A 27,360-nucleotide genomic window follows, 5' to 3' on the forward strand; every position below is an offset into this window, starting at 1 on the left:
TCCTCCTTAGCAGTATTTTCAGTACCCACAAGGATAATCCACTTCGAAGGTACACTAAACCAGAGGATGCTGACCGAATTTAAAAAAGGAAAACACCTAAGACAAACAGAACTTGGAATCGGAAAGGTCAAATTAAATACTTAAAAGGAGAAAGGATGCTGTACAAACATGCAACCAGAGCTTTTAGACAAAGAGGGCTTCAGATGAGAGATGCGGTTCTGAACACCGTCTCCAATCCAAATGCCGTGAATACACTGGAACCTGACAGACCAAAACTGAACTGTGCCCCCAAGCAGTGGTAAGAGACCCCAGACAGACAGCTTCACCAAAATCCAGACCTACCAAAAAGCACGGTGTGTGGATGACAGATTTGAAACTCAGAGGCTATCCCAGGCAAGGGACAACCCTGGCTCTTGCCTGGTTTGAATTTAAGTAATTACCAAAATACTACAAGTGGTGTAAAAATCTAACCGCCAACGATTAATTCATCTTAAACTTCACCTTCCCTAAAATCAAATGCCTCCAGGCTAAGGGCCGGGGCTGCTTGCTCTGGAAAGAATTTAGTTAGCATTTATAAACTGTCAGCGTAAACACCTTTTCAAAAGACACACATGATTATTTTAATTCAAGAAGCCAATTCAGCATTTATAAAAGGCAACTGAATCCATCAAGCCTGCCTGGCCAGTTTTTTTTTTTTTCTTTTGCATTAAGAAGACTATGCTTCATAATTTAATTCTAACATGTACAATTCAAGTGTTCTTAGATTAATAATAACTATGCAGGTATTAATATATAAGCTTCTATTTCAGGAGAAGTACAGAGCGAGAAGGCCACCCTCCAGATTTCAAAAGCAGTGGAAACGACTAAGTTCAGTGAGACCTGCGGGTGACTCTTCCTCGCCTTGGCTCTCCCCTGGCTGAAACCCAGTTCTTCAGTTCTGCGGTCCTTGCATGGTTTCTTCATAATACACATTGCCCCCATAAACTAGCTTTTTCAACTTTTTAAATTTTTTGCACCAAAATAAACTTTTCTTTCTCTTTTCCCATGAACTTTGTGAAGTCCCCTCGTGTTTACACAAGATGCCAAAGCCACACAAATTCTGAGTTCACTACAGGGAAAAGCAAAAGGTAGCATCAGCTGTGGCTAGTGGGCCATCTGTCTGGGCTCGGAGCCGCGTGTTCCAACATGGCGCTGTGGGGAGTGTCGGGTGGCCCGGTCCTGGGCTTAGCCATCCCAGAAGAAGCCATGGAGAGTGTCCTTGTGCCATCTCCACATATTTCTCAGGAGCAGAAGGGCTTGGCAGGCCTCCCCCCAGAACAAACACAAGCAGGCGCGGATCTCCCCCTGGAAGGACACTTTATCCCTTGTTTATCTTTGTTTTGACCAAGAGGCTGAATCAAAAACAAACGTTCCAGAAGCAGCCAGCTCGCTGCCCAGAGCCCTGCTTCCTGAAATAATTAAGCAGATCAGCTCTGAGTCACGTTTGCTTCTGGTCTGCGCAGGTTCTGCCTTGGAAGAGACAGATTTCCAATGGAAACGTTTCTTTAGCTGCTGCACAAGATGGGTGCAGCCGGGGCTGTCCCGTGGAACTGCTCAACGAGTGTCCCCAGAGGGTCAAACCCTTTCTGAAGCTGGGTGAGATCCTCTGCCCGGGAACGTTTTCTTACCCGGAAAACCTCACTCGCTTGGATCGCCGAAGTCATTCAAACCAGGTCTTTTTGGCTCTATCAATGAACCGCATAAAAGTTAGGGAGAGCTAATTAATAGTATAAAGTGTCACTTCCATTTCCTTTCGAGCATTCTCAATTACCTGAGAAGGAGCAATTGACAATCATTTAGAATCCGAGGTATGAATCAGCTCGAATTCATTAAGACGGGTCCCCCGGAGCCCAGCCAGACTTTGCTGTCACAGCCTAGTTTCCAAGGCTGAAACTATTCGTGCCTGAGAGGAAGACAGTGGCCTTTCCTTGAAAGTTCTGTCCCCACAGTCTGCCCTGTGTGTCCTCACCCTGCTTCGTGGTGGTACCCCGTCTGACTTCTCCGTGTTCCCCGGGGCAGGTCCCTCACCTCCCAGAGGCCTCCTCTCCCAAGTTCACTATCACGCTCAGAGACTGCAGCGGCCATCAGATGTCAGGAGCAGAGCCAGCCGCTGTGTCGGGGCCCGTGCAACGCTGAAAGTCTCTCAAGTCCAAGTCTCCAAGTGTCAGCTGTCTCCTGGACAGATCTGTTTCCTCCAGCAGGGAAGCAAAATGCCCGTGCTTGCGTCTCGGCGCCAGGCTCAGAGCAGAGCGCGGGAGGAGCAGTGGGCCTGGGGGCTCGGGCTCAGTGTCTCCAGGCTCTGCTTGCACCCTGTGCCTGCAGCTCCTGCCATGTCACCAGAAGGGCTAGCAGCTGACTGAGGGAGGCTGGGGATGCCTTCGCGGGTCTCCTTCTCTTGCTCTCTCTCTGTGGGTCTGTGGCTCACTGCCGGCCAAGCATCCCCACCCGTGCTGGGTCCTGTGGCACCCAGCGTCAGCCGGCGGGCTGAGCCAAGCACAGTCAGTCCTGCCCCTCAGCTGGGTCCCTGTCTCCTGTGCTGCCCTCACCCTGCAGGGCGCCCCTTTCTCCTTCCTTCCCAGATACTGGGTGGGTGCGGTTTGACCTCCCCCTTGGCTTGCCCTTGCTTCGGAGAGACCCTGTGTCCCTTCACCATCCCTCTGCACCCTCCCCAGGAGCTTTCCCAGCCAGACTCTCCCAATCTGATCCGGCTCCCTGCTTAGGGCCTGGGAAGGCAGTGGAAGATGGCCCAGGTCCTTGGGCCCCTGCACCCGAGTGGGAGACAGGGAGGAAGCTCCTGGCTCCTGGCTTCAGCCTCACCCAGCAGTGGCCATTGAAGCCATCTGGAGAGTGAACTGGTAGATGGAAAACCTTTCTCTTTCCTTTCTCTGTTAACTCTTTCAAATAAATAAAATAAATTTTAAAGAAAAAAAGGTAAATACACTTCTGTAAACTTAAAAATTACATGAAATGTAGCCTTTTGCAACTTCATTTTTTAAACCCTCTCATATATATATACATATATATACACATATCTACATCTATATATTACTTTTTCATTATTTGACAGGTAGAGTTACAGACAGTGAGAGAGAGAGACAGAAAGGTCTTCCCCAAATGGCCGCTACGGCCGGCGCTGTGCCGATCCGAAGCCAGGAGCCAGGTGCTTCCTCCTGGTCTCCCACACGGGTGCAGGCGCCTAAGCACTTGAGCCATCCTCCACTGCTTTCCCGAGCTATATTACTCTTTCTATACAGTATTTAAGAATTTCAGTATCCTGGGCCAGATTGAAGCCAGGAACCAGAAGCTTCATCCAGGTTTCTCACATGGGTGCAGGGCCCCAACCACTTGGGCCATCCTCCACTGCTTTCCCAGGCACGTTAGCAGGGAGCTGGGTGGGAAGTGGAGCAGCAGGGACTGGAACTGGCACCAATAAGGGATGCCGGCTGGGCTCCTCTTTTGTGAATTAAAAATCTCCTACTGAGCCAGTGCTTTCACATTTTAGCTTTTATTTGAAGTGTTGCAGTGAACATCCCTGCACCACTATCCTCCCTTCCTTCTCATTCGGCTGCTGTGAGCAACCCCTCCCCCCATTAGCACTACTGTGTGGTCTGTGGTCTTTTGTAAGCTGTAAAGCTCTCCAAAATGCTATTCAAGTGACCTACCCTTTTTCTGATTCAGTAAGTTAACCCGATTTTTTGTGGGGAGGGGATCCATCGATTGGCTGGCTATAGTGACAAGTCATTGATTGGTTACTTGTTGAAGAAAATATACAAAATGCTGATAAAGTTGGTTCGGTCACCTCCCACTCCTCCCCTTACCCACCCACCCCCTAAAACTCATCACTGTGATGTGGTCAGTACAGGGCTCAGAGCCAAGGGTGAGGGTAACGAGGGTGGAGGGTCATGGGCAATGGGTTCCTGGCTGTCAGGATAATGCTGTGGCTCCTCCCTCAACGGGGAGTCAGAGGCCAGGAGGGCAGCAGCCTGAGGGTGTCCCGCTGAGGGAGGAGGTGCTCTCTCTTTGCCAGTCCCAAGCCTGCCTCAGGACCCCATGCCCCCCCCCCCCCACCCCAAGCCTGCTACTCAGGGTTAACACTTGGATTCCTTGATGCAAAGCAAGGACTCCACCACAGTTCAGATGCCAGGCTGGCCTGCAGGACACCTGCTGTGAGGGAGAAGCGTTAAGGAGGCCTACTTGGGCAGGCTGTGTGCTGTGACCGGGCCACAGGGCATGGCCCCTCAGATGGCTGAAGGGCACCACTAAGGGTGCAATGCAAGGATGCAGAGCGATACTCCATGTGCACAGCAGAGGCCTGGCTTCTGACCCAGCCCTTCCTGCTCATGGCCCTCCTTGGACCGGCTGCCTATGTGAGTGGCAGGGAACCAACAACATGAGCCACCACCTGCACGTTGACAGGAAGCCGGATGAGATGTGGAGCCAGGAGTCGAGCCCAGGCATTCTGATACAGGGCACAGGCATCCCAAGCAGCAGCTTAACTGCCATGCCAAATGCCCACAGCAGAACATTTACTTAATGTCCAAGGAAATATTGTGAGCGCGAACAAAACGCTCAGGCAACACATCTCACACTTTCAAAAGAACTCTCAATGTGATCATTTTAGAAATATCTGTAAAATCCATAGAGATCTGGTTCAGGGGTCTGATTTTCAAATAAAATGAGGCTAAGAGAGGGCAAGGGATTTTCTCATGGTGTTTTGATTTTTCAACATACACCACCACACAAATTTCAGGTCTTTTTTAGTAAAAGGGATAAAAGAATGATTCAACAATATTCTTATGTAAATTTACAAGATTAGTAAACTACAATAATGGAGACACTTTATTTTCTGTTAAGTAATTGCTTTAATAGGTTGGAAGACTTACGACTTTTATAAAGGAATAGGAAGTCTGGAGCTGTTCATGGACCATTCTGCCTTGGTGGATTCCTGGAACACTCATGGGAACCTCTATATTCTAAGAGGGACAGCAATGAACTTTTTGTTTAGGGGAGAGCTATCAGGATTATGGGAAGTCTTTGGGTCAGTGTTGTGGTGCAGCAGGGTAAGCCTCCACTTGTGATGCCAGCATCCTGTCTTGGAGCGCCAGTTCAAGTTCAGGCTACTCCATTTCACATCTAACTTCCTGCTAATGCACTTGAGAAATCAGCAAACGGAAGTGGCCTGTGTGCTTGGGCCCCTGCCATGCACGTGGGGGACCTGTATGGAGTTCCTGGCTCCTAGCTTTGGCCTGGCCCAGACCTGGCTTTTACAGTCCTTTGGGGAATGAGCCAACAGATGGAAGATCTCTCTGCATCACTCTCAAATAAATATTTACAAAATATAGGATGACTTGGAAGTTACATCAAATTAGGGATGGTTTATATAGAAAAAGATGAGAACTTGAGAAAATGTCCATGCTTGCTAAATGCACAGGACACATCTGAAGCCCAGCCTTCAGTTCTGTCTGGCAGTGCTCCAGCTGTGGGCTTCCAGAAGCAAAAACAACACTCTTATTCTGATGGTCCCCAGGACTTACGAATGAGCTCAATGGACAGAAGCCACAAGAAAACAGATCTATCCTGAATATAAGAACCTAGAAGTTTATGATTTTAAGTACAATAAACAGACCCCTGAGTATTCTTCTCTAAAAATTAAATATCAATCCATCTGAAATAAATATCATTAGTACTTCCAAAGTTTTTTAAATAATTCAACATTAGTTGAGCATTAATTTTAGGTATAATGGGAAATATATTCTCACTCACCAGTTTAAGTCACGAGTAATCAGTCTTTATGGCCTGTCCAAAAGCAGTGACTGCAGTGGTACCCATTCACCATCTGGATTGTAATCACAGGCATGCAAGCTTTTTACTCTATTCATTGGAGTCAGCACAAAAGTTGTGAGGCCCAGGTCCCCAAACTTTAAATGTAAGAATCTTTTACGTGAGCAAGCAACTGTTTCCTAGTGTCAATAATTCCAGATATATTCGAATGTCCCATGGAGTTTACAACTAACTATTCCCATATCTTAGGAGTAGGACTCCCTTATGTTGGCTTAAAAAAAAAAAAAACAAACAAACAAACAAAAAAAAACTACTACTTCTATAATGTAGTGAGCAGACTACACAAATGACTAGAGACCATGAAATCATTATTGAAAAAGAACTCTTAATTGTAATCCTCTAATTCATGACCTATTTTTTTTTTTTTTACTATTTTTGAAAGCATGAATCACTCTGAATAGAATGAAGTAGGTAAGATTTGATCACAAGTGTCGAAGTAGGTTAAGTCTCTCAGTGCTCCACAGGGAAGGTGAATGTGCCCTACTCAAGTCGAGCTAATTTAAACGATCAATAACTGCTTGCTTAACTAATGTGCAGCAGCATCCAGGGTGAGGAGTCTCTATGCAAACTGCAATCTCTGAACACCCGTGCGTTTGTTACACCACTGCTCTCTACCACCACCCACTGCACTCCCAACTACTTTCTTCTGTGGCAAGTCCCCAGCCAGGTGTGACAAGGAACTTATTTGCGGCCTGTTTCTTCTGTTTTTTTTTTTTTTTTTTTTTTTTTTTTTTTTTTTGACAGGCAGAGTGGACAGTGAGAGAGACAGAGAGAAAGGTCTTCCTTTTGCCGTTGGTTCACCCTCCAATGGCCGCCGCGGCCAGCGTGCTTCTGCTGGCGCACCGGGCTGATCCGATGGCAGGAGCCAGGTACTTCTCCTGGTCTCCCATGGGGTGCAGGGCCCAGGCACTTGGGCCATCCTCCACTGCACTCCCTGGCCACAGCAGAGAGTTGGCCTGGAAGAGGGGCAACCGGGACGGAAGAGGGGCAACCGGGACAGAATCCGGCGCCCCGACCGGGACTAGAACCCGGTGTGCCGGCGCCGCTAGGCGGAGGATTAGCCTAGTGAGCCGCGGTGCCGGCCTTCTTCTGCTTCTAAGAGCAGAGCTCTCCAACAGTGGATTCCATGCACTTGCTTTTTAGTTCTGGTTGTGCATTAGGAATCAGAGTAAGTTTTCCATTCTATATCCAAAGTTTTTATTTCCTTGTTTTTATATCTCAAAAGCTACATATGCTAGTAAACTGTGACAGTAATATTAGACTCTATGTGAGAATTCTTTAGAAAAAAATGTGCAGCTAAGGGTCAGTAGAGACTCTGTGTCTTTATGCGAAATCCTTAAGTCACCAATAGGCCTAAACGTACATGGGGAGAAAATGGGTGGATCACTTGGGGAGAAGGGCATAAGGTTCTAAAAGAGAAACCCAAGAGGCCAACGTTGGCCACATTCACTTCCCATAGATCGCTGTCTTTAGGAAGAAAGAGGAGAAAGATATGTTGGATGCTAACTCAGTTCCTTTCTTGCCATTGGATCTCAGGTAAGCCATGTGGAATATGCTTTCGTCCTATCTGTAAGATCAATTGTAGGGAATAATACAGGGACTGGAGAGTCACCCTTTTAAGCTTCACCAGCCATACTGTCTTTGTCACAGCTATGCTGTGACTCTTCCATGGTAGTGAAACCAGCCACAACCAGCGTGAATGAGTTGGTCAGCCTGTACTCCAATAAAGTTTTATTTATACAAACAGACGAATTGCCTCATAGATGGTTTGTCAAACAATAGTATTACAGATAATTAATAAAAATAATTTAAAAGAAGTATCATAAAATGAAAAGATAAAATCATAAAAGACGTAAATGGTGGCAACAGAGAAAGTGGATTACCGAGGAAAAAAACTGTTATAATAAGGTGAATGATTTCTACAAAAACAAACAATAAAACCCAAATAAATAGATATGAAACCTATTTTTGATGAAAATTATCATGGGACTTAAACCACAGCTGGGAAATTTTAAGCATTATAGTCACTCTCTGGGGAAGCTGCTTTATCTTCAGGTTTAAAAGAATTAATGCTAAAGAACTAACCCTCTTTGTGAAGTGCTGGTTATAATCTTAGTGGATACTATCAACCTGGAGGACTGTGTTGGCTCCATTACTGTGCTAATTATTTTCCCTCTACAGGTCAATTTCCAAAATATTTTTATCTAGCAAGCAGACAATATCTACTTAATATACAAGAGGTACAGGAATCATTATGCTCTTCTGATTGTATTTTTTCTTGAGTCATACATCCTTATGATGCACAGTCGTATGGCAACATTTCAGTCCTCTGTAAGCTGACACTGGTTATTTTGAACACTTTATCAAACAACTGCAGCACAACCGTAAAATGAAACATTAGCAGGATCTGAAGAGGGAAGAAAATTCTGTTGTTTCTCATAGTTCCTCCTATAGTCTGTGATTTTTCTAGTATTCGAGTTGGAAATGTAATAGAAATCTGTCAGGGCAAACAGAGCTACAATCTTTTATGTGGAACACTGAGGGCCAGCTGTGTGTACCAGAATATAGAACTCTAAATTTTACTTATTGCACTTTATTTGGTTTTAACTTTTTAAAAAATTTTAATAGACATAAGTACATATTTATGGGGCACCAGAGATGTTTCAATTCTCATATTTATTGCATAATATGTCCAATCAAAGTAAACATACCTATTTACTCAAACATTTTTATGTTGAAAACATTCCAAAGAACTCAAAATTTTAGAAAGATACTGTCCAAGGCCGGCGCCGCGGCTCACTAGGCTAATCCTCCGCCTAGCGGCGCCGGCACACCTGGTTCTAGTCCCGGTCGGGGCGCCGGATTCTGTCCCGGTTGCCCCTCTTCCAGGCCAGCCCTCTGCTGTGGCCAGGGAGTGCAGTGGAGGATGGCCCAGGTGCTTGGGCCCTGCACCCCATGGGAGATCAGGAAAAGCACCTGGCTCCTGGCTCCTGCCATCGGATCAGCGTGGTGCGCCGGCCGCAGCGCGCCGGCCGCGGCGGCCATTGGAGGGTGAACCAATGGCAAAGGAAGACCTTTCTCTCTCTCTCTCTCACTGTCCACTCTGCCTGTCAAAAAAAATAAATAAAAATAAAAAAAAGAAAGATACTGTCCATAAAGCATATAACTTATGCATTTCCAATGAAATTTGGGGCAGCACCCCATAATCAAATCTACTGGTTCTGGACAGTGCTGTGGCTCACTTGGCTAATCCTCCGCCTGCGGCACCAGCACCCCGGGTTCTAGTCCCAGTTGGGAAGCTGGATTCTGTCCTGGTTGCTCCTCTTCCAGTCCAGCTTTCTGCTGTGGCCCAGGAAGGCAGTGGAGGATGGCCCAAGTGCTTGGGCCCTGCACCCCATGGGAGACCAGGAGGAAGCACCTGGCTCCTGGCTTCAGATCGGTGCAGCACGCTCGCTGTAGCAGCCATTTGGGGGGGTGAACCAACACAAGGAAGACCTTTCTGTCTCTAATTCTGCCTGTCCAAAAAAAAAAAAAAAAATCTACTGATTCTGCTACATCCAAATTTGTTCCACTAATCAGAATACACACTATGAACTGCCTCATGTCAGTGCGTATTTTGCTGCCAAATATCTTTGTCTCAAATTTGTGCAAACAGTGGTTTTCAGAGTTTTTTGAATTTTGGATAAGCAACCACTGGCCTATAGTACACAAAAATCAAACAACGTAAGTCTTTCTAAAGACTCTGCTCAGAGATCCATAGTGTTGAATACTTGAATCATGTGAAACTGTAGCTCAATCTTCTTCCAAGCATGAGTTCAACAACAGCCTAAATGCTCCCACCAGAGGCTTCACTACCAAGAGGAACAAGCCTCCTCCACTCCCGTGAGTCTCAGTTTCTCCGCGGACGCAACAACACGCAGGACACTGGCAGTGGTTCTCCACCAAAAGGGCTTGTCCCCTAAGGACAGACTGCTCTGTGAGCAACCTCTAACTCCACAGGAACCTTTGGAAGACTCGGGGTTGGGATGGGGAGAGGAGGTGGCAGAGGGAGGGAGAGAGAGAGGGAGGGAGGGAGGGAGGGAGAGGGAGACATCCCAGACTGCCATGCAGTGAAAGAGAGTCTACAAGGCTGCACACAGTTTTCAAGCCACAGCCAGCTGTCAGAATCTGTGTCTCCCAGGAAGGGCCAGCCTTAGTACCCTTGCCACACTCAGTCAGTGGCAGGCAGGAGCCAGGGAAGGCATGGCCTCAATGTAAACACAGTGATGGACTGCAATACGCAGCACTTGGACCCCTGCCAGTGAATGCTCTGTATTCTGCCTGGATGGGGGTCTGCACCACAGATCTCCAAGAGGGTGAAGGGGCTCAGAACCCCCAAGAAAAAGCTTTCCCTATTATCTTTAAATCCCTCCACAACAAACAAGCTAACTTCTCACTATTAGAGAACGGGGAAGGACACAAAGTAAAAGCAAATGTTATTTGAATATTTAATACAAACTCACAAAGCTTCCATACCTGTAAACAATGCACCAAAGGTTTTATTCCTTAGAGTAGTTCATATCCAGGTACTTGATTCTCAAGGCATTTTTAAAGAACTAAACAGCCATTATTACTCTTTATTAATGAGTTTATCTCTGTCTCCAGAGATAAAATTAAACAATAATACCAACAGTTAAAAGTGTACTTCTAGGTCAACTGAGATGGTAAGTTTATATTTCTATAATTTTTCTTAGTTCAATATTTTCTGCACGCATTTTTCACTATCAGTGTAATATAATTTTTTAAATATTTAGGACACTGAATAGCTGTGATTCATATGAAAAATATAATCTTATTTCAAATTCCTGATTAGGTCACTTTTAAAGACACAAAATACTAGAACATTTATTATGAAATTATTTACAATGCTCCTTTTAATAAAATGTAAAATACAAAAATTCAGCAGGAAGTTTTATATTTGACACTTTTCTTCAGAGAAATAAGAAAAGGGTGATGTGGAAATGACAATGACAATGAGTTACTGCAGTCTCTTTTTAGATGAATTGCTAAATAGCATTAGGAAAAATTAAAAAGGGTTATGGCCAGATCTTTAAAAAAAAAAAGAGCAATGATACATCAACAAAAATAGAGCAAACCAAGTGTGTCCACATCTTCATCTCATCACTAATTCAGTGATTTTGAAATAAATGCCATATTAAATACCATGAATACATCTAAAGCTCATCCAAGGAAGCGAAACACTTTGGAATATGCTTCATGAAGTTTTAATAAGCAGTCCACCTGTGACCTGCATAACAGAAATGCAAAAAGGACCAGAGCACTGCACCTAACTGATTCCCACAGCCCTGTTCCCCCAAAGAACGCATCTAACACTTCCACTTACATTCCACAGGGCTGATCTAGCTACTTTATTTTCCTTAAGTATATAGCAACTAGAAACTTTCTTCACTCTTATTACTAAGTATTTTAAATACATTTCTAGGTATGCATTAGCATTAAATGTTAATTTATGATGTCCTTAAAAGTCTTTCCAAAAGAACCAAATTCTGAGAATATAAAAATATTGAATTTTACATATCTGAGTCTTAAAAAAAGTCAAAGTGCAACATTTCCATGTATCAGCAAATTACAATTTTGCCATATAAGCTCATATTGAACTTCCAGATTTTGTGAAGGTTATACAGAGAATCAAGTATGGATGTTTGAAGTTTGGAATTTCATATTTCTTTTTTTATGGTGCAAAGAAGGAAAACAAGCTCCAAAGTAAAACTTGTTTCATTAGCAGAAAATGTTTTCATGAAAAGAAAATCAGAAAAATGTCATTTCTCCCTTTAGTGGCTTCAATTACCTGGTTTATGAAAAATGTTATCTCGGTTCACTTAGCGAACAAATTACCCTTAAACAAAATGTCAAAATGTCCAACATTTGTCCATGGCTACCTTTTAAAGAACACTAGTCATTCTAAGCTCTTTTCTTATTGTTCATAATAGACTTTAATTAAAAATAAGCCTATTGCCCTTTGCTTCACAATATTAATATTAATGAAAATTTCACTCTGAGTTTAAAGTGGTATTTCTTCAAGGGTCTGGCCCATTCAGCTGGCAGTGTAGAACTGGATTGCTAACATACACGTGGTTATAAAATGACAGTCAAAACTCAAGGGGAAAAGTGTAGAGTCCAATATTAGCAATTCTATGAAAATAAAACTAAAGGACTGCTTGAAAATCTGTAACAAGACAAGAAGAGCGATTTATAGACAACGCCGACGCCTGGTCTTCCTTCTAGTCACAATCCCCTGGGATCTGGGATTAAGAGAGTAGCTGAGGCCTGAGAAGGTTCAGTGATGACTGCTTCACCAATTTCTGTTGGTGTCTCCTTGACCGTGCTTCCTCGATGGCATTAAGTGCTGTCTGTAAAATAAAATATTTATTTGGGATTGTAAAGATAAATACAAGCTCATCAGTCCCAACAAGGAACGCAAAGCAAGACCCTTCTGCCCTCCCGAGTCCACAGTGTGTACTTTAAGCTTATGTATATATCCATCCAAAGAAACATGAACAGGGAAGAGCTTTGGGAAGAACTAACGGATACTGTTCACGGTTACGGGTTTAAAGAACACCTGAGGGGAACATTGCCCTCTGAAATAAATCGCTGACCTCGGCTGTGGCCGTGTCCTTCAGGTAAATCTTCTGGAGACAGCCTCTGCTGGCGCTGTCTTTTTTGTAGAACAGACCTTGCTCCTGTTTCAAAAGGAACAATGACAGGAAAGAAATGATTGAGGAAAAGAAAAAAATTGGAATCTTTAATTGGATGCTTAAATGTCAACTCAATTTTATAACTGGCAGACAAACGAATACATATATTCAAGTATAATCTGAAATAAATCATCTTGGTGGAAGGACAGTGATTCTGTATGTGAGTTAAAATTTATGAAACTGGATGAATGTACATCTATCAGTATAAAATAATGACTTTCCACAGGCTATGATAAATAGCCTACAGAAACACCACTTGGTAACTCATCACATCTGACAAATCAAAAAATCCTTCCTGTTCTTTGCTGAGAGATAAAATTCTTATACAATGTAAAATACCGTGAATCAATTCTCACCCCTAATCTGAAAGAAAAGTGGTAACTGAGGAAGCTGCAAACTATATGCTTAGTGACACACGGTCGTTCCTAGTCTGAAAGCTGGGTTTTATACACCAGGGCACACTTCAAATTCTGACATGCCACAGTGAGGTAGTGATGAAGAAAGCACGAAAACTGGCCGGGCGGCCATGGAGTTCCTCTGATGTGTAAGTTTCCATTAAAAAAAAAATAACACATCAAAAAGGGTCACACCACCTGCATCTTCATTTTGGAAAGTGTCTCTCAGATACTTCAGTGGTAAGAGAGCATTATTACTGTTCAGGGAAAACCAGTACACTACAGAAATTACCATATTTAGGATGACCACTTGTGAGATTTTTAAAGGGATGAAAATATGCATAATGCAATCAGTATGCTTCAAAGTCAAGTGACTGGAAACTAAGCCAAAGATGGGGCATCACCTTTTTTTAAAAACTTACTATGTCCTTAAAATTCTTCCCTAGAAAATGATGGGAGGAGAGACACGATGGCACTGTTACACAAACTATGTCAGCATTCTATAAATGCCAAATATTATAAAACAGATATTTTAAACATAATATTTATTTTTTACCAAAATACTTAATACAATCTCCTAAAAGCTTAAAAGAGAGAATCTTCCCAGAAATGCCAAGACTATAGCAAAATGAGTATCCAATGAAGTAAAAAGAATCTCCTGTTTATTGGTGCTTAATTCTGTCAAAAAGAAAATATCAGTACCCCAATTACTTTAGCAAATCACAGAATCAAAGGCTGTCAGAAAATACAATTCCACCAACACAGGGACTGTGCCTTTCTTTCCACCTCAACACACAATAATGATGATAATCCTCTAGACACTGTGCGTCATTAACCGTGAGCCAGAGTTTAAAAGCTCTGGTTTCCACTCACTCACTCAATTCCTGACACTACCGTGTGGCGTGACTCACGTTTCTCTTACCTTCACGGAAAGCTTGAGCAGATTGTCGCTGACACTAGGAGGAGACACAAAGTCTTCAAGCGGACACTGCCAGTCTACAGACATATTGCCTAGTATTTCAATTTCCTTTAAGCACAACACTCGCCTGTATTGCAAAACAAGACAAAAACATCCAGGTAGTGATAAAGAGAGTTAATTATTCTCCCACACATTTCACTGGGCTGGACAGCACAGCTAGAACAGGCACGACAATGATGCACGCTTCATGTGGGGAAAAAGTCGATGCAACTGTCAAAGAGCAAACAGGACACCTACCACCTAACCAAGCCGACTTGCAAAATCTCCCTTCTGCCAATCCTGCAGAACTCAGAAAAGTGTAACTTTTTTTAAATGATAAAAAAAAACTTATAGGAAAATCATTTTTGCAACAGGAATAGACCACACTCTCATCTGGGAAGCAATAAAGGCAACAGCCCCTGAAAATGTTTTACTTCGAAAAGTATTAATTGCTCTTTACTGTCAGTCATTTATGCCTTCCAGTCAAGAAGAATGTGCAGGAAATGTCACAAACCTGAAATGTCAGCAAAGATTCACTTTAGGACTACTAATAAAGATCAGATTTGAACATTTTAATGCTAATATACTATATCACAGACTGAGTTTCCCATTTTACTCAACAGCAATAAGTGGGGGGGGGGGGGACCAGAATCCTTAAAGGGCACCCACACTGATTTCCCTGTGTTTTGATTTAGATTAATTACTAATAGAACCACGCTTAATTTTAAGTTTCTATTGCAGGCAGCAAACCCAGAAAAGTAGAATTGTTGATTTAACAAATACACAGGGGTGCCAAGGGAACCAGGAAGATAACATTTCTGCTTGAGAAGTACTCACATGTAAACAAACGCTACAGCACAACTAGACAAGTGCTGCAACCAAGCTGGCAGAAGTGCTCTGGAGCACTGCAGAGAAAGGCAGGTCCTACTGGTCAAGTAAGTGACAGAAGAGAGCAAGCTAAGCCTCTGCCTGAAGCACCAGCATCCCATATGGGCACTGGTTCAGGTCCCGCTGCTCCACTTCCAATCCAGCTCTCTGCTATGGCCTGGGAAAGCAACGGAAGATGGCCCAAGTCCTTGGGCCCCTAAACCTGTGTGGGTGACCTGGAAGAAGCTCCTGACTCCTGGCTTCATTCAGATCCTCCCAGCTCCAGCCACTACAGCCATTTGGGGAGTGAACCAGGAGACAGAAGACCTGTCTCCATGTCTCTCCCTCTCTCTGTCTGTAACTCTACCTCTCAAATAAATAAATAAAATCTTGGCGCCTACACAGTGGCACAGTGGGTTAACGCCCTGGACTTAAGCACCGGCATCTCATATGGGCGCAGGTTCTGCTAGGTAGCAAGTAAGAAATTTAGCCGATGTGTGTTTATGAAACAGGCCTGAAGACCAGCACCTACTGCGGAAGCTCCAAAAGCCCAGCATCTTGCACTTCAAAGTCCTGCTCAGAGACTGACTGTTAGGTAGGAAGTCAGAAATGAGCTTATGTGTGTGACAAAGGCCTAAGGAGTTGACGTCTAGGTTCAGCATCCACATCTCAAAGTCATCTTGGTAACCTTCCAGGTGCAGCCCGGTATCTGCACTTCAAACGCCCTGCCCCTTCTACCTGCTAACCATCCTTCCTCTAACCAGGAGACACCAGCCAGGCTTCCCCCTGTCTGATAACTTCAGGGGGGAAACTCAGAAAGGAATTTTTCGTATTTACATCCAAAAAGTCCTTTGTTCAGGAGGAGGAGAAGGAGAGGGGGAGAGAAGGCAAGACCCATCCCCTTAGCCCCTCCCCCCACCCCAACTGGACTGCACACTCAGCCCTCTGCCTCTCTGCTGAGCCGCCCGCCTGGCCTGCCCAGGTGTATTCTCTCCACTCAACCATGTAACCTCGCTCTCCCCAGTCCGAGCAACTGGGCACTCTCTCTCAGGTTGTCTGGAGAGGTGCCCATCAGTTCTTATGGATGGGTCCCTACCCTATTAAACCTTGCTATTTTGTTTTCCACTGCTCTCTGTCTCAGGCCTGAATTCTTTCTTGCATGAAGCCAAGAACCCCTGCTTCTCCAGTAACATCTGGCCCCAACTACTGAGGCATCTCTATCACAATCAAAATCAGGAGGTTTAAAAACAGAAACTAGAAAGTCGCTATCTTTTTCCTTAAATTAGTACAAATGGTACTCAAGCCAAAATTCAGAGGCTTATCTTCGATTTCCATCTCTTCCTTGTCCAATCAGTCACAGCATTCTCTCTTACGTTCAGCCCCTTATTTTCATTCTCCTCCTTTTGGTTCAGGCACTCACCACTTCCTACCAAATTAACTGCCATAGTCTCTGTGCTGGATGGAATTCCAAGACAGTCCCTAAGGCCCCGTGCCCCAAGGTGCCTTCTGTGTAATCCCCAGGACTGAGAATATGATGGACCTCATTCTCATGATTAGTTTTGTTTTAAGGCAAAGATGACTTTAAGGTCCTGGCCTAATCACATGGACTCATTAATTCCACGTCAGAGACCAAGATTCAGGGAGCCTCTGGTGGCTTGATGGTGGAGGGAGCCACATGGTAAGGAATGAAGGTGGCCTTCAAGGAGCTGAGATCAGTCCCACTGCTTTCAGAGATCAAGGAAACCAGGATCTTAGTCCTATGACTGCAAGGAACTGAGTTCTGCAAATAATAAGTAAGGCTGGTAGCAGATTCCGTGGAAACGTGTGCAAAAATAGAAAACTGTTAAGCAGCTTCTGGCCTCCAGTCTGACCCTCTTCCAATTCAGTATTCGAACTGCTGCTAGGGGTCTTCCTATACCACAAATCTCAGCATCTAACTCCTTGTTCACAAGATGTCACTGGGAAAGAGAAGACATCACTTGTGTGTACTGTGTGCCTACATCTCTATATGAGAAGCTCTGAGAGTCAACAATAACAGTCTCATGATTCTCCATTGCAATCACGGCAAAACCTAAACCCCTAAGATCTTATGATCAGCCACCCATGATTCTTTGCTTTAGTTCCCAACACGTCCCCACTAACACCCTACCATCCAGCCATTCCAAATTGACCTATTTAACCTGCCACTCTGTGTGACGCCGCTGCCAGCCTCTTGTTTACCTGTGTGATAGACACATGCTGAAGCAACCCCCATCATAGAAAACCTCTTCCCCATGAAACTTTGGTCCCCATCTTACTGAGCCAATCGTTTTCCCTATGTTCTTAGAGTTCTGAACACCACTTTTTCTTGGCACCTGTCACACTGTGCTGTCAGGTGATTTGTAGGTCCCCTGAAATGAGGAAAGGAGAGAGATGCAACTTTCATCGCTGTGTCCCTACATCTATCAAATAATAATGGTAAAAAAAAAAAAATTAGCTCAATAATTGATATCCTAATAAAGATTATTGAAACACATTATTTAACAAGTACTATAGTTTTAGCTTAATACATTTATATCATGAGAATTTGTGGTCTGCTTCTAATCCAGTAGGTAAAAAACACAGGGGCAGGTGCCGTGATGCAGCAGGGCCAGCCACCACATGCAACACTGCACTCCACAGCAGAGTGCCAGTTTCAGTCCCAGCTACTATGCTTCTGATCCAGTCTTCTGTTAATGCATACTGGGGGCGGAAATGATGGCTCAAGTGCACGGGCCCCCACCAGCCATGTGAGAGATCTGAATGGACTTCCTGGCTCCTGGCTTCAGCCTGGCATAGCCCTGGCTGTTGGAGGCATTTGGGCAGTGAACCAGCAGATGGAAGCACATGCACACACTCTCTCTCTCTTTCACTCCATCTTTCAAGGAGATAAAAATACAAATAAATATTTTTAAAAAGAAACCAACACTGGAATTACATTTTGGATGAGTTTCAATATGTAAAAATTAAAAGTCCTATGCACTGAAAAACTCAATAAATCATTAAAATATTAATAAGACATTAAGTAAAAAAGGAATAGTATCATTCAGTATAAAATGTTCTTTAAATTCAGTAAGAAAAAATAGATGAATGAAAAGTGAGTAAGGAATATGAGCAAGTAATTCAAAAAACAGAAACTATAAATGGATCACGTTAAAATGTTCATTCTTCAATAATCAAAGAACTGCTAATTAAAACAAGGTATTTTCCACCACTGAGCTACCAAAATTAAAAGTTTAAGTGATAACTCCCAGTCTCAGCAAACAAAGGAGAAAAGCCACTTTCATACAGATATGTAAATAATTGATACAACCTTTCTGAAAAACAACCTGGCAATTTGTACAAAGAGAGTCCAAACTTCTTTTAGGTTAGAAACTCCATCTATAAGAACTTTTTGTAAAGAAATAATAGAGGGGCTGGTGCTGTGGTGTAGCAGGTAAAGCCGACACCTGCAGTGCTGGCATCACATTCTGGCACTGGATTGAGTCCTGGGATGCTCCACTTCCGATCCAGCTCTCTGCTATGGCCTGGGAAAGCAGTGGAAGATGACCCAAGTCCTTGGGCCCCTGTACCCACATGACAAACCCAGAAGAAGCTCTTGGCTCCTGGCTTCAGATCCACCATTTGGGGAGTGAACCAGTGGATGGATGACTTCTCTCTATCCCCCTGCCTCTGTTTCTCTGTTACTCTGCCTTTCAAATAAATAAATAAATCTTTAAAAATTTTTTAAATAAAATTTTAAAAAAATGAAATAATAGACAAAACATCATTCTTTGCTGTAAAAATAAAACTATGAGAATGACATTCGGCCTGGCAGTTAGGAGATCATTTGGTACACCCACATCCCATGTCATAGAGTCCAAGTTCAAGTCCCAGCTCCAGCTTCCTGCTACTGTCCACCCAGGGAGACAGCAGGTGATGGTTCAAATAGTTGGATCCCTGCCACGAACAGGGGACACAGAATGAGTACCCAGATCCTGGATTTAGCCTAGCCCAGCCTTGGCTGTTGTAGGCATTTTATTATTCTTTTTAGATTTATTTATTTATTTGAAAGTCAGAATTATAGATAGATAGACAGAATTTTCCATCCACTAGTTCACTCCCCAAATGGCTCAATGGCCAGGGAAAGGCCAGCCCACAGCCATGAGTCAAGAGCTTCATCTGGGTCTCCCATGTGGATGCAGGGGCCCAAGCGCTTGGGCCATCTTCTGCTGCTTTCCCAGGTGCATCAGCAGGGAGCTGGATTGGAAGTGGAGCAGCTGGGACTCGAATGGGAGCCTACATGGGATGCCGGTGTTGCAGACGGTGGCCTAACCTGATACACCACACTGTCGGCCCCTATCATGGGCATTTTTAGGAGTGAACCAGCTTATTAGAGTTCTCTACCTCTCTCTTGGTCTCTTTCCCTCTCAAATAAAATAACTACGTAAATAAATAAATCATAAAACATTAGTTATAAAATATTAGGAAGGCAAAAACTAAGTATCAAATAGCAATAATTTAAATAAATTACAATACATTCATAAACATTAAGTAGTGATTAAATAATGATGTTATCAAAGAATATTTAATAGTTTGGGAAGATAATCACACTATAACATAACATTACATAAAAAATCCAATTCAAAAGAATGAACATAATACATTTTTGTAGCTTTAATAGTATGTTATCATATTAATATACATTGCAGCCTTATATGCGAGCCAATATTGGGCATCTCTGAATGATAAGATTGTTGGTAAAGATATGTTGGGGTGTTATCATATCTTCGAACCATGACTTTTTTTTTAAACTAGAACATTTTTAAGAATAAAAAGGACAGCTGTTAATAATTACATTGAGACAAACTATCTCTGTCCCATGCAAGCAGAATTCATGGTGACTTTAGTTATTTTTATCTTTCTAACGATGTGTACTGAGGTTGGCAATCTATAGCCTTCAAGTGAAACCGAGCCCAAGGTCTATATAAATGAAATGCTACTGAACACAGCCATGCTCACTCTTCATATGGTGTTCAAAGCTGTTTTCCCATGACAAGGGCAGGGATAAAAAGCTGATAACCACAACAGGGCTCTCAACATCTCTGTATTTATTATTTGATTCTTTGAAGGAAGTGTGTTGACTGCTGATTTATATTATCTATAATAAATAAGCATAACTCAAGCAATAAAAAATTAAGTATTTTTAAGAATTAACTTAAGTATTCCTAAGAATTCTGAATTTAGAAGAACTGTTATTTCAATATAATCATCAAAGACCAAATAGATCAGCATACAGATAACCAGCTCAATCAGAGAATCCTTTAGAAAGAGTCAACCAAGCCTAGCAAGAAGGCTTCATCGTACTGGTCAGGTGTGTTATTTCACTGTCTCCTGAAAAGTTCCTGAAGTGACTAGATGTAAAATTGCTATGATCTTCCAATTTACTTGAAAAAAAAATTCCTATAGAATGATTTAAGTCAGAAAAGGACTAACTCATATTACCAAAACCAAAAAAAAAAAAAAAAGGGAAGGAAAAAAAGAATTGATTCCCAATGCCAAGTATTGAATTACATAAAAAGTATAGAAGTTTAAAATGAATTAACATATTACCACTGTCAGCTAAGTATCATACACATCATGGTTTAATTTATTGGAAAATTGGAAAATTTTATTAAATTATATGCATTACAAAAAAGTGATTACCTGTCAAATTTGAAAGCTGCTTTTTACATTGTTTTGTGTATAATTTTACTTCTTAACAAATGGGCAATTCACACAACTAGGTATCTCTTAGACAACTGGTTGACCTTCTCTTTGAAAAAACTTTCAAGTCTAGAAGTCTGAATCCTGCCATTCAGCTTTCTTTTCATTCCTTCCTATCCAAACATATTCACGTGCCACAGCAAGGATGCAGATTCTGCCTACCACATCTTAGTCCTTAAAAAGTACATTACCTTGAAAGTCTGCAACTCACCAGTCTATAACTATGATTTTGGGATACATTTCTTTTCCAGATAAACCCCAGGGGAAAACAAACTCGGTCGTTTTGTCTAAAGTTCTTTTATTTGGAAAAATTATCTACCACTTCCAAATGGCTTAGGAAAAACTGGGGCAAACACACAACAATAAAGCCAGCCTTTGAAAGGGGTCTGCTAAATCATACCTAGGAAAAGTGATTATCAAGCAAGCCTCCAAAACAAGGTTTGCAGCTCACAAGCAACACACAGTATGGCTACTGCAGGTGTGAAGCCTCTTCGAGACTTTGCCTGAGCAGTCACACAGCTTGGATGGACCACGCTGAGTACTGGTTTCAGCATCTCTCACATGATGGCTGTGGAGAAGATAATCCCTAAGGATGTACCTGTATGTGTATGATTTACAATTCTACAAAAATGACCTTTTTCCCACTGAAGTATAGTTCTCCAACACCCCTGCAGCTTTAGCCTTCAACATTCTGACTTTGAATACAAGTGGCCTGCATTGGCGAAAATGCCACTTGAAGTTAATACCTGTTTGTAACCATGAAGACTGTCTTCTTGCTTCCGGGAACAGCACAGTGGTATAGGTAAGTTTCTTCTTCCATCTTTTTGACTTGATTCTGAAAAAGAAAGAAGACTTAAGATTTGGGAAGGATATGCATTCAAACAGTGTATTAGCTGATTATAATAGAAGTGTTAAGAAAAAATTTACTCAAACAAAAATATAATTCTCTATATTGGCAAATAATGTTAGAAAAATATCTGCAGCATGTTTTTAGTTTCCGTTACTGCCTTAAAAGAGAAATATGTATGAAATGTTTACCAAATTATCTTCTGGTAAAATATATTTTGTTCTAAAGTAACTTTAAAATTTTAAAATATCTACCAGAAATAATTACACATTTAAATTAAGCATCATATAAACATATTATGCTAATATCAAGCTATTAAATTAACAGGGATTCCTAAACAGGGGTCCATGGCAGGACTTAGGGGTGGTTCTATGAACTGCCTCACAGAATAAAAAATATGGTCCTACAACTTTTTTCAAAGGATGCTTTGTGATTTTCATCTGTGATCCCATTCACGGATAGACATTATACACATAATAAAATTCTAAGATAACTGATATTTAGTGTTTTTTAATATTTGATCTTATAAAGTATATTTATGTATCAAATTATATTTCTGATCGAAAAGAAGGCGTAGTCACAATGTTAATACAAACATGAAGATTACTAAGATTTCAAAATAGCTGGCACAATTTATTCCTAAAGATAAATACAAGCACAAAATAATTCAAGTATAAACAGCAGTACATTATAATACTTTTACTTTCCTGTTCAACTATCTCAAAACTACTGGTTCTTGAATTTGTCAACACACATTGAAACCCCACAAAATATTTTTTAAATAATTAATGCTAATGAAATATTATTGACATGATCTATAATGCATGATTGAAGATCAGATGATAATACATATATGAATATACAGGATATATACATACTTAACAGATAAAATAATATTTTGTAAATAAGAATACAATACTAACATTATTAAATATAATGTAATTAAATATAAGAAATATGATCACAAGCAGAGAGCAAACTTGATGTTACTATTTTAATGCTTAAATGCACATTTTAAAAAGATGCTTGTTCCCCAGTCATTCCTCAACAATTACAGAAGGCAACAAACAAGGAAGATGAGTCCCCAGTTAGAACCAGGACATCATCTTCAAAATGAGTCTCAGAAAGGGGTATAACTTTCACCTGTGTGAATTAGTTTAAACCTGTTAACATTTATGCCTCAATTTCTTCAGACAGAAACTGGAAAAGGAATATATTAACTTAGTATACTTATCTGTGGTTTGAAATTTTATTATGGTAAAATACTTTGATCTGACTTGCAAGTACAAGAAATATTTTCTATCTTTTATGCATTTTCATTAGTTAACAAGCTATTGTGCTTCAAACCATTAAGAGCTTAAAGTATAATTTATTATATAACAACACACTTTAGGGAACCTGTTTTTAGTGCTACTAAAAATCCACTGTACTCTGAGGTTTAGATAAAGGTATTCAACCACTGATGACAGCAAATCAGATTAATTAAAAAACAAAAAAAGTTATTCCCCCTTTCCTAAATGCAATGTGATGAACTTAATAATATGTCGCCCAAGCCCTTTAATCAGTAATTCAATTTTCTCAAATTCTAAGGAAATAATACAAGATGACAAAAAATATATAGTGAGTCTTATCACAACATTATTATTGTTAATAAAATACAAAAAATTATTTAAATTTTAGGAATTAAGAAAAGTGAAATCCACATCAGACTACCTCCAGAGATGATAAGGTAAGTTAAGAATTTTAAAGCATTTCTCAGAATATATAGAAACATAATTTTTACAAGAAATAAACATAATTTTAAGTATTGAGTGATCATAAATATGTAAACCAAAATGAATATTAAATTAAAAATTGGCTATATATACATACAGGTGTCTCTCTATTTACACACACACACACACACACAAACATACACACACACACACACTCACACATGACATAAACAGTAATTACCCTAGGAGAATAGAGGATTACCAGAAGAGAATAACCTATAAAAACAGTGTATAATTTAGTAATTCCCAACCTGAGTAATAAAGGACACAAAGCAATACTTGGGAGAAAAAGTAAATGAGGATCAAAAGGTAACCAAGCAAATTACTTAGAATGTGGCCATATTACCAAAGGGGCTAGGAGGACATCATTTTACACCCCAATACACTCTTATATTTACATGTTTTATTATTTCTGGTCCATTGAGGACAGAAATTGTACTTGTTTTGTATACCCAGCACAGTCTAAATAACAAATACTTTTTACTCAACAAAGTGATCACAGCAAGATGGGCAAGAGATGAAATAGCCTAAATGTCTCAATTTTCTGTGCCTATACTTGCCACCCACGGGAAAAAAAAGTTTCAGTCCACTTGTTAATGTATAATCATTCTATTTCATCCAGTAATTATAATAATATATTAAAGTTTAAGAGTTTAAAATATTAATACCTCAACAAAAGCTAATAAAAAGATTAAGGAAACTACAGGTTGGGAATCCCTAAGTTTAAAAACCAAAATGCTCCAAAATCTGAAAGTTTTTGGATGCGGACATGACAGCACAGGTGGAAAATTCCACACACAGCCTTATGTGACAGCTGCAGTCAAAACACAGGCACACTATAAACACCGTATAAAACTGCCCTCAGACTATGCAGATATGTATGAAATATAAATGAACTTTGTTTTTAGAAATGGGTTCCATGCCCAGGATATTTCATTACATATAGGGAAATATTCTAAAATTAAAAAAAAAAAAACTGAAACACATCCAATCCCAAGTATTTTGGATAAAGATATTCAACCTATATTTAGCCGAAATAATAAACAGTATCTTGAAGTTTAGTGTTTACTAACACACAGTTGTAAAAAGGGAAACCACAAAGAAAAGATTAGTAAGATAATGAACTGAACAATTAAGAAGAAGTAAACAACAGGAAAAAATAAGGGACAGGAGCCCCCAAAAGTTGTCTCATTAAAACTGCAATCTATCTAGGAAAATTAAAAATTATTACTTTTACCTAAGAATCTTAGGAAGGGGAATTATTAGTGATGACTTAAGACAGCATCTTGAATTAGTCACTGTGTTGATTCTCATAGAAAACTGTACATGCAGTGACATTTCTGTCAACCCTCAATTATCTAGGCACAAGAAAAGTTTGTCAGCTACGTTTAATATTTACATGTTTTGTTACATTTGATCCCTTAAGGATGGAAGTCACACTCCTTTTGCATATGCAGTACAGGGCAGTCCTTAGATGTCATTCTTTTTTCTTTAAAGTACTTATTTTAAATAGGAAACATTCAACTTATTATTTTTATAATTATCATTTTAAAATAAACACTTGTACATTAACAGTTTCATTCTCTTCAAATATACCACACATTCAATCTAAGTTTACACTTTGGTTTCAATTTGGGGGAAGCAGGAAAGCTGCAGTATAAAACAGTGCTGAGTCAAATATTTCCATCATTTATGAAAAATAGACTGAAATATAATTTAATAATTAACTATGGGGGCCTAATTTCAAAATGATAGTTCATCATCATTATAATTGTCATTAAGATAACAAATACTCTCTAAGGAATGAAAAGCAAAAAAGGGTTCGTTCTTAAAGGCAAAGAAATCTGTAAGTATTCAAGTACCACATAAGTAAACTGAATAATTACAAGTTCAACTTCTTTAATGTTAATTAAAACTAATAATTATGAGTATAGCAAATAGGGAGATTCAGTTTTTGAAAAGCATAAATGGTAACGGCTGAAAATGTATTTAAGATAAAATGATTGCTATTTATTTATGAACAATACTAATAGGTCCAAGCAGGAAAAAATAAATTGAAGGATAATGTATTCTCAAAATTCATATGGCAGCCCTTATTTGAAGTCAAAGGCTCAACAAAGGGCAACTAACATTCAGTTACTAAAATATATGCTCCAGTTATCTGCAAAACAGAAAACCAGTGTTATAGTTTGGGTTTGGTTTGAGCATGTCCCCAGAGGTTCTGACATCAACCTGCTGTAAAGCTTTCTGGCATCTTCACAAGAACTAACAAAACAGGAGAACTCTAGCTTGCTTCACAGGATGCTGAGGTTGAGAAGTAGTGGAACTTTCTAGAAATGGGCCCTGATGGGAGATGACGGAGTCCCGGGAGCCCCACCTCGGCAGGATTACACCGGCCTTGCAAGTGAGTCACCTGTCCTGAGAAGGGATTGTTATAAATCCAGGCCTCTTCCACACCTGGCCTGTTTCCCTTCCACTTGTCCACCATGCTGTGACACAGTCCAAGTGAGCCCTTACCAGAAGCCAAACACAGAGTTCGCCTGATCTCGGACTCTCAGCCTCCGAAATTGTGAGCAAAATACACTTCTCTTCTGTGAAAAGCCACCCAGCCTGACATGGTTTTTTAAAACAAAAAAACGTGGATGACAATAGCTGTGTAATTCCACACCCAAGGCTCACAAACATAAAGAACACATCCCCCAGAATGGACATGGTAATTGTCTCCTTTTTTTTCCAATTTCATACAAATACTGTAAGATAAAATTTTCCAGATGATAGTAAAAGTATCTCCTTCTGAACTCAAAAACGTCTTTCATGCACTAGATGAAGAGGGATTTGATTTCCTTCACCCTTTAATCTTTTACACTGATTATGTATTCCTGCACAGTAGTTCCAGGGACACTGCCATTTTTATTTGCAGTCAAGCCACTACTGTGAGAAGTTCAGGTGGAGGTGAGAACTGTCAAGGAAATTTCATTAAAATTGACTCTCAAGTTAATTTACACACAATTAGTACCACAGTTTGTTTTGATTTTTAAGGATGAAATCAAGTAGTAGTATAGGAAACATTTACTCCTGTATTTCCAGTTCTTGCTGTGTAGGCAGAAAAAGAAAGAAAATAAAATTAGAAGCATGCAGAAAGATAAAATGTAATCATTTACAATAAAAACCAAAGGCTAAGAACAATTAAGGGTCATTTTATTTTATAGTGAAGGTAAAACATATTAATAAATGTCTCTGGGGATAAGCTAGTCATGGAAGAATAGCAATTTGCACAAGTATGTATTATTTATATATACTGAAGTTTAAACTGAAATAAAAGCCCAGAGAACCTTGAATTTTTTTCTTAAGGTTAACAAGATCTTAATTGTATATAATCTTTTTTTCTCTCCGCCAGTTCTGTTTACCTGAAAAAAAAAAAATCTAGATTTGCATAGTAGTGTAAATAAATTAATTTGGTTGGGAGAAAAAAAGCAGCAAATTCCAGTAATTAGCTACAAAGCAGGAAACCAAAACTAAAGTTAACTAAATGAGCTATTACAGAAATGGTGGTATCGCCTCTGGCTTCTTTTAACACTATCTCTACTGCACAAAAAGAGCTTTGCTCCTGTGCAAGGGGGAAAAAAAAACCAGTTATTTCCACATAACACATTATGCTAAAATAAAAAACCAAAGATCAAAATCTACTCTACAAACAATCCTTCAAAGAAATTCATTAATCAAGAACTTTAAGAACCACTCATGAAATCTTGGCCCCAGAAATCTGAAATAAATTTCACTAAGGACCACAGAGAACAGAATTTACCTCAAACAAGTCATAGCCCTCAGATTCCTGCCTGTCGTAGGGACGGATGACGCCATCTTCGTGGATCAGGCGAGGGGGGCGGAGGCTACACACTTCCTCAGTGGATTCTGCTGCCCTGAACAGAGCAGTCAAGTATGTGTAAGAAAATACATGAGACTCTTTCAAAGTACTACAAATAAATATGCTGTTTAAACATATAAACATGATTAAAAAAAAAAAAAACAGAAACAGCCATTTTAAATAACTTCCCCAACATGATGTAAAAGGCATTAAAATCAAGTCCATCTCCCCACTCTTAAAAAGAAATGTCAAAAC

General features: G+C 40.6%; 1 protein-coding gene across 5 annotated transcripts in view; it reads right to left on the reverse strand.

Annotated features, from left to right (window-relative positions):
- Positions 1-10,353: 10,353 nt before the first annotated feature.
- Positions 10,354-27,360, reverse strand: part of VPS13C (vacuolar protein sorting 13 homolog C) — a 207,616-nt gene continuing 190,609 nt past the window's right edge. For 2 of the 5 annotated variants that reach the window (XM_051822342.3, XM_051822343.3), the window contains 5 exons: positions 27,046-27,160; positions 21,365-21,453; positions 13,953-14,076; positions 12,537-12,620; positions 10,354-12,290 (listed from right to left, as the gene is read on the reverse strand). In XM_051822342.3, the coding sequence (XP_051678302.3) occupies positions 12,189-12,290; positions 12,537-12,620; positions 13,953-14,076; positions 21,365-21,453; positions 27,046-27,160 (514 nt within the window). In that variant the 3' untranslated portion in view covers positions 10,354-12,188. Of the gene's footprint in view, positions 12,291-12,536; positions 12,621-13,952; positions 14,077-21,364; positions 21,454-24,771; positions 26,334-27,045; positions 27,161-27,360 lie in introns of those variants that run through there. The other 3 variants (XM_051822345.3, XM_051822344.3, XR_007910408.3) reach the window with 2 other exon arrangements.

Source organism: Oryctolagus cuniculus, chromosome 12 (assembly GCF_051225735.1).
Source record: "Oryctolagus cuniculus isolate XC-2025 breed Fujian yellow rabbit chromosome 12, ASM5122573v1, whole genome shotgun sequence".
Lineage (NCBI taxonomy): Eukaryota > Metazoa > Chordata > Mammalia > Lagomorpha > Leporidae > Oryctolagus > Oryctolagus cuniculus.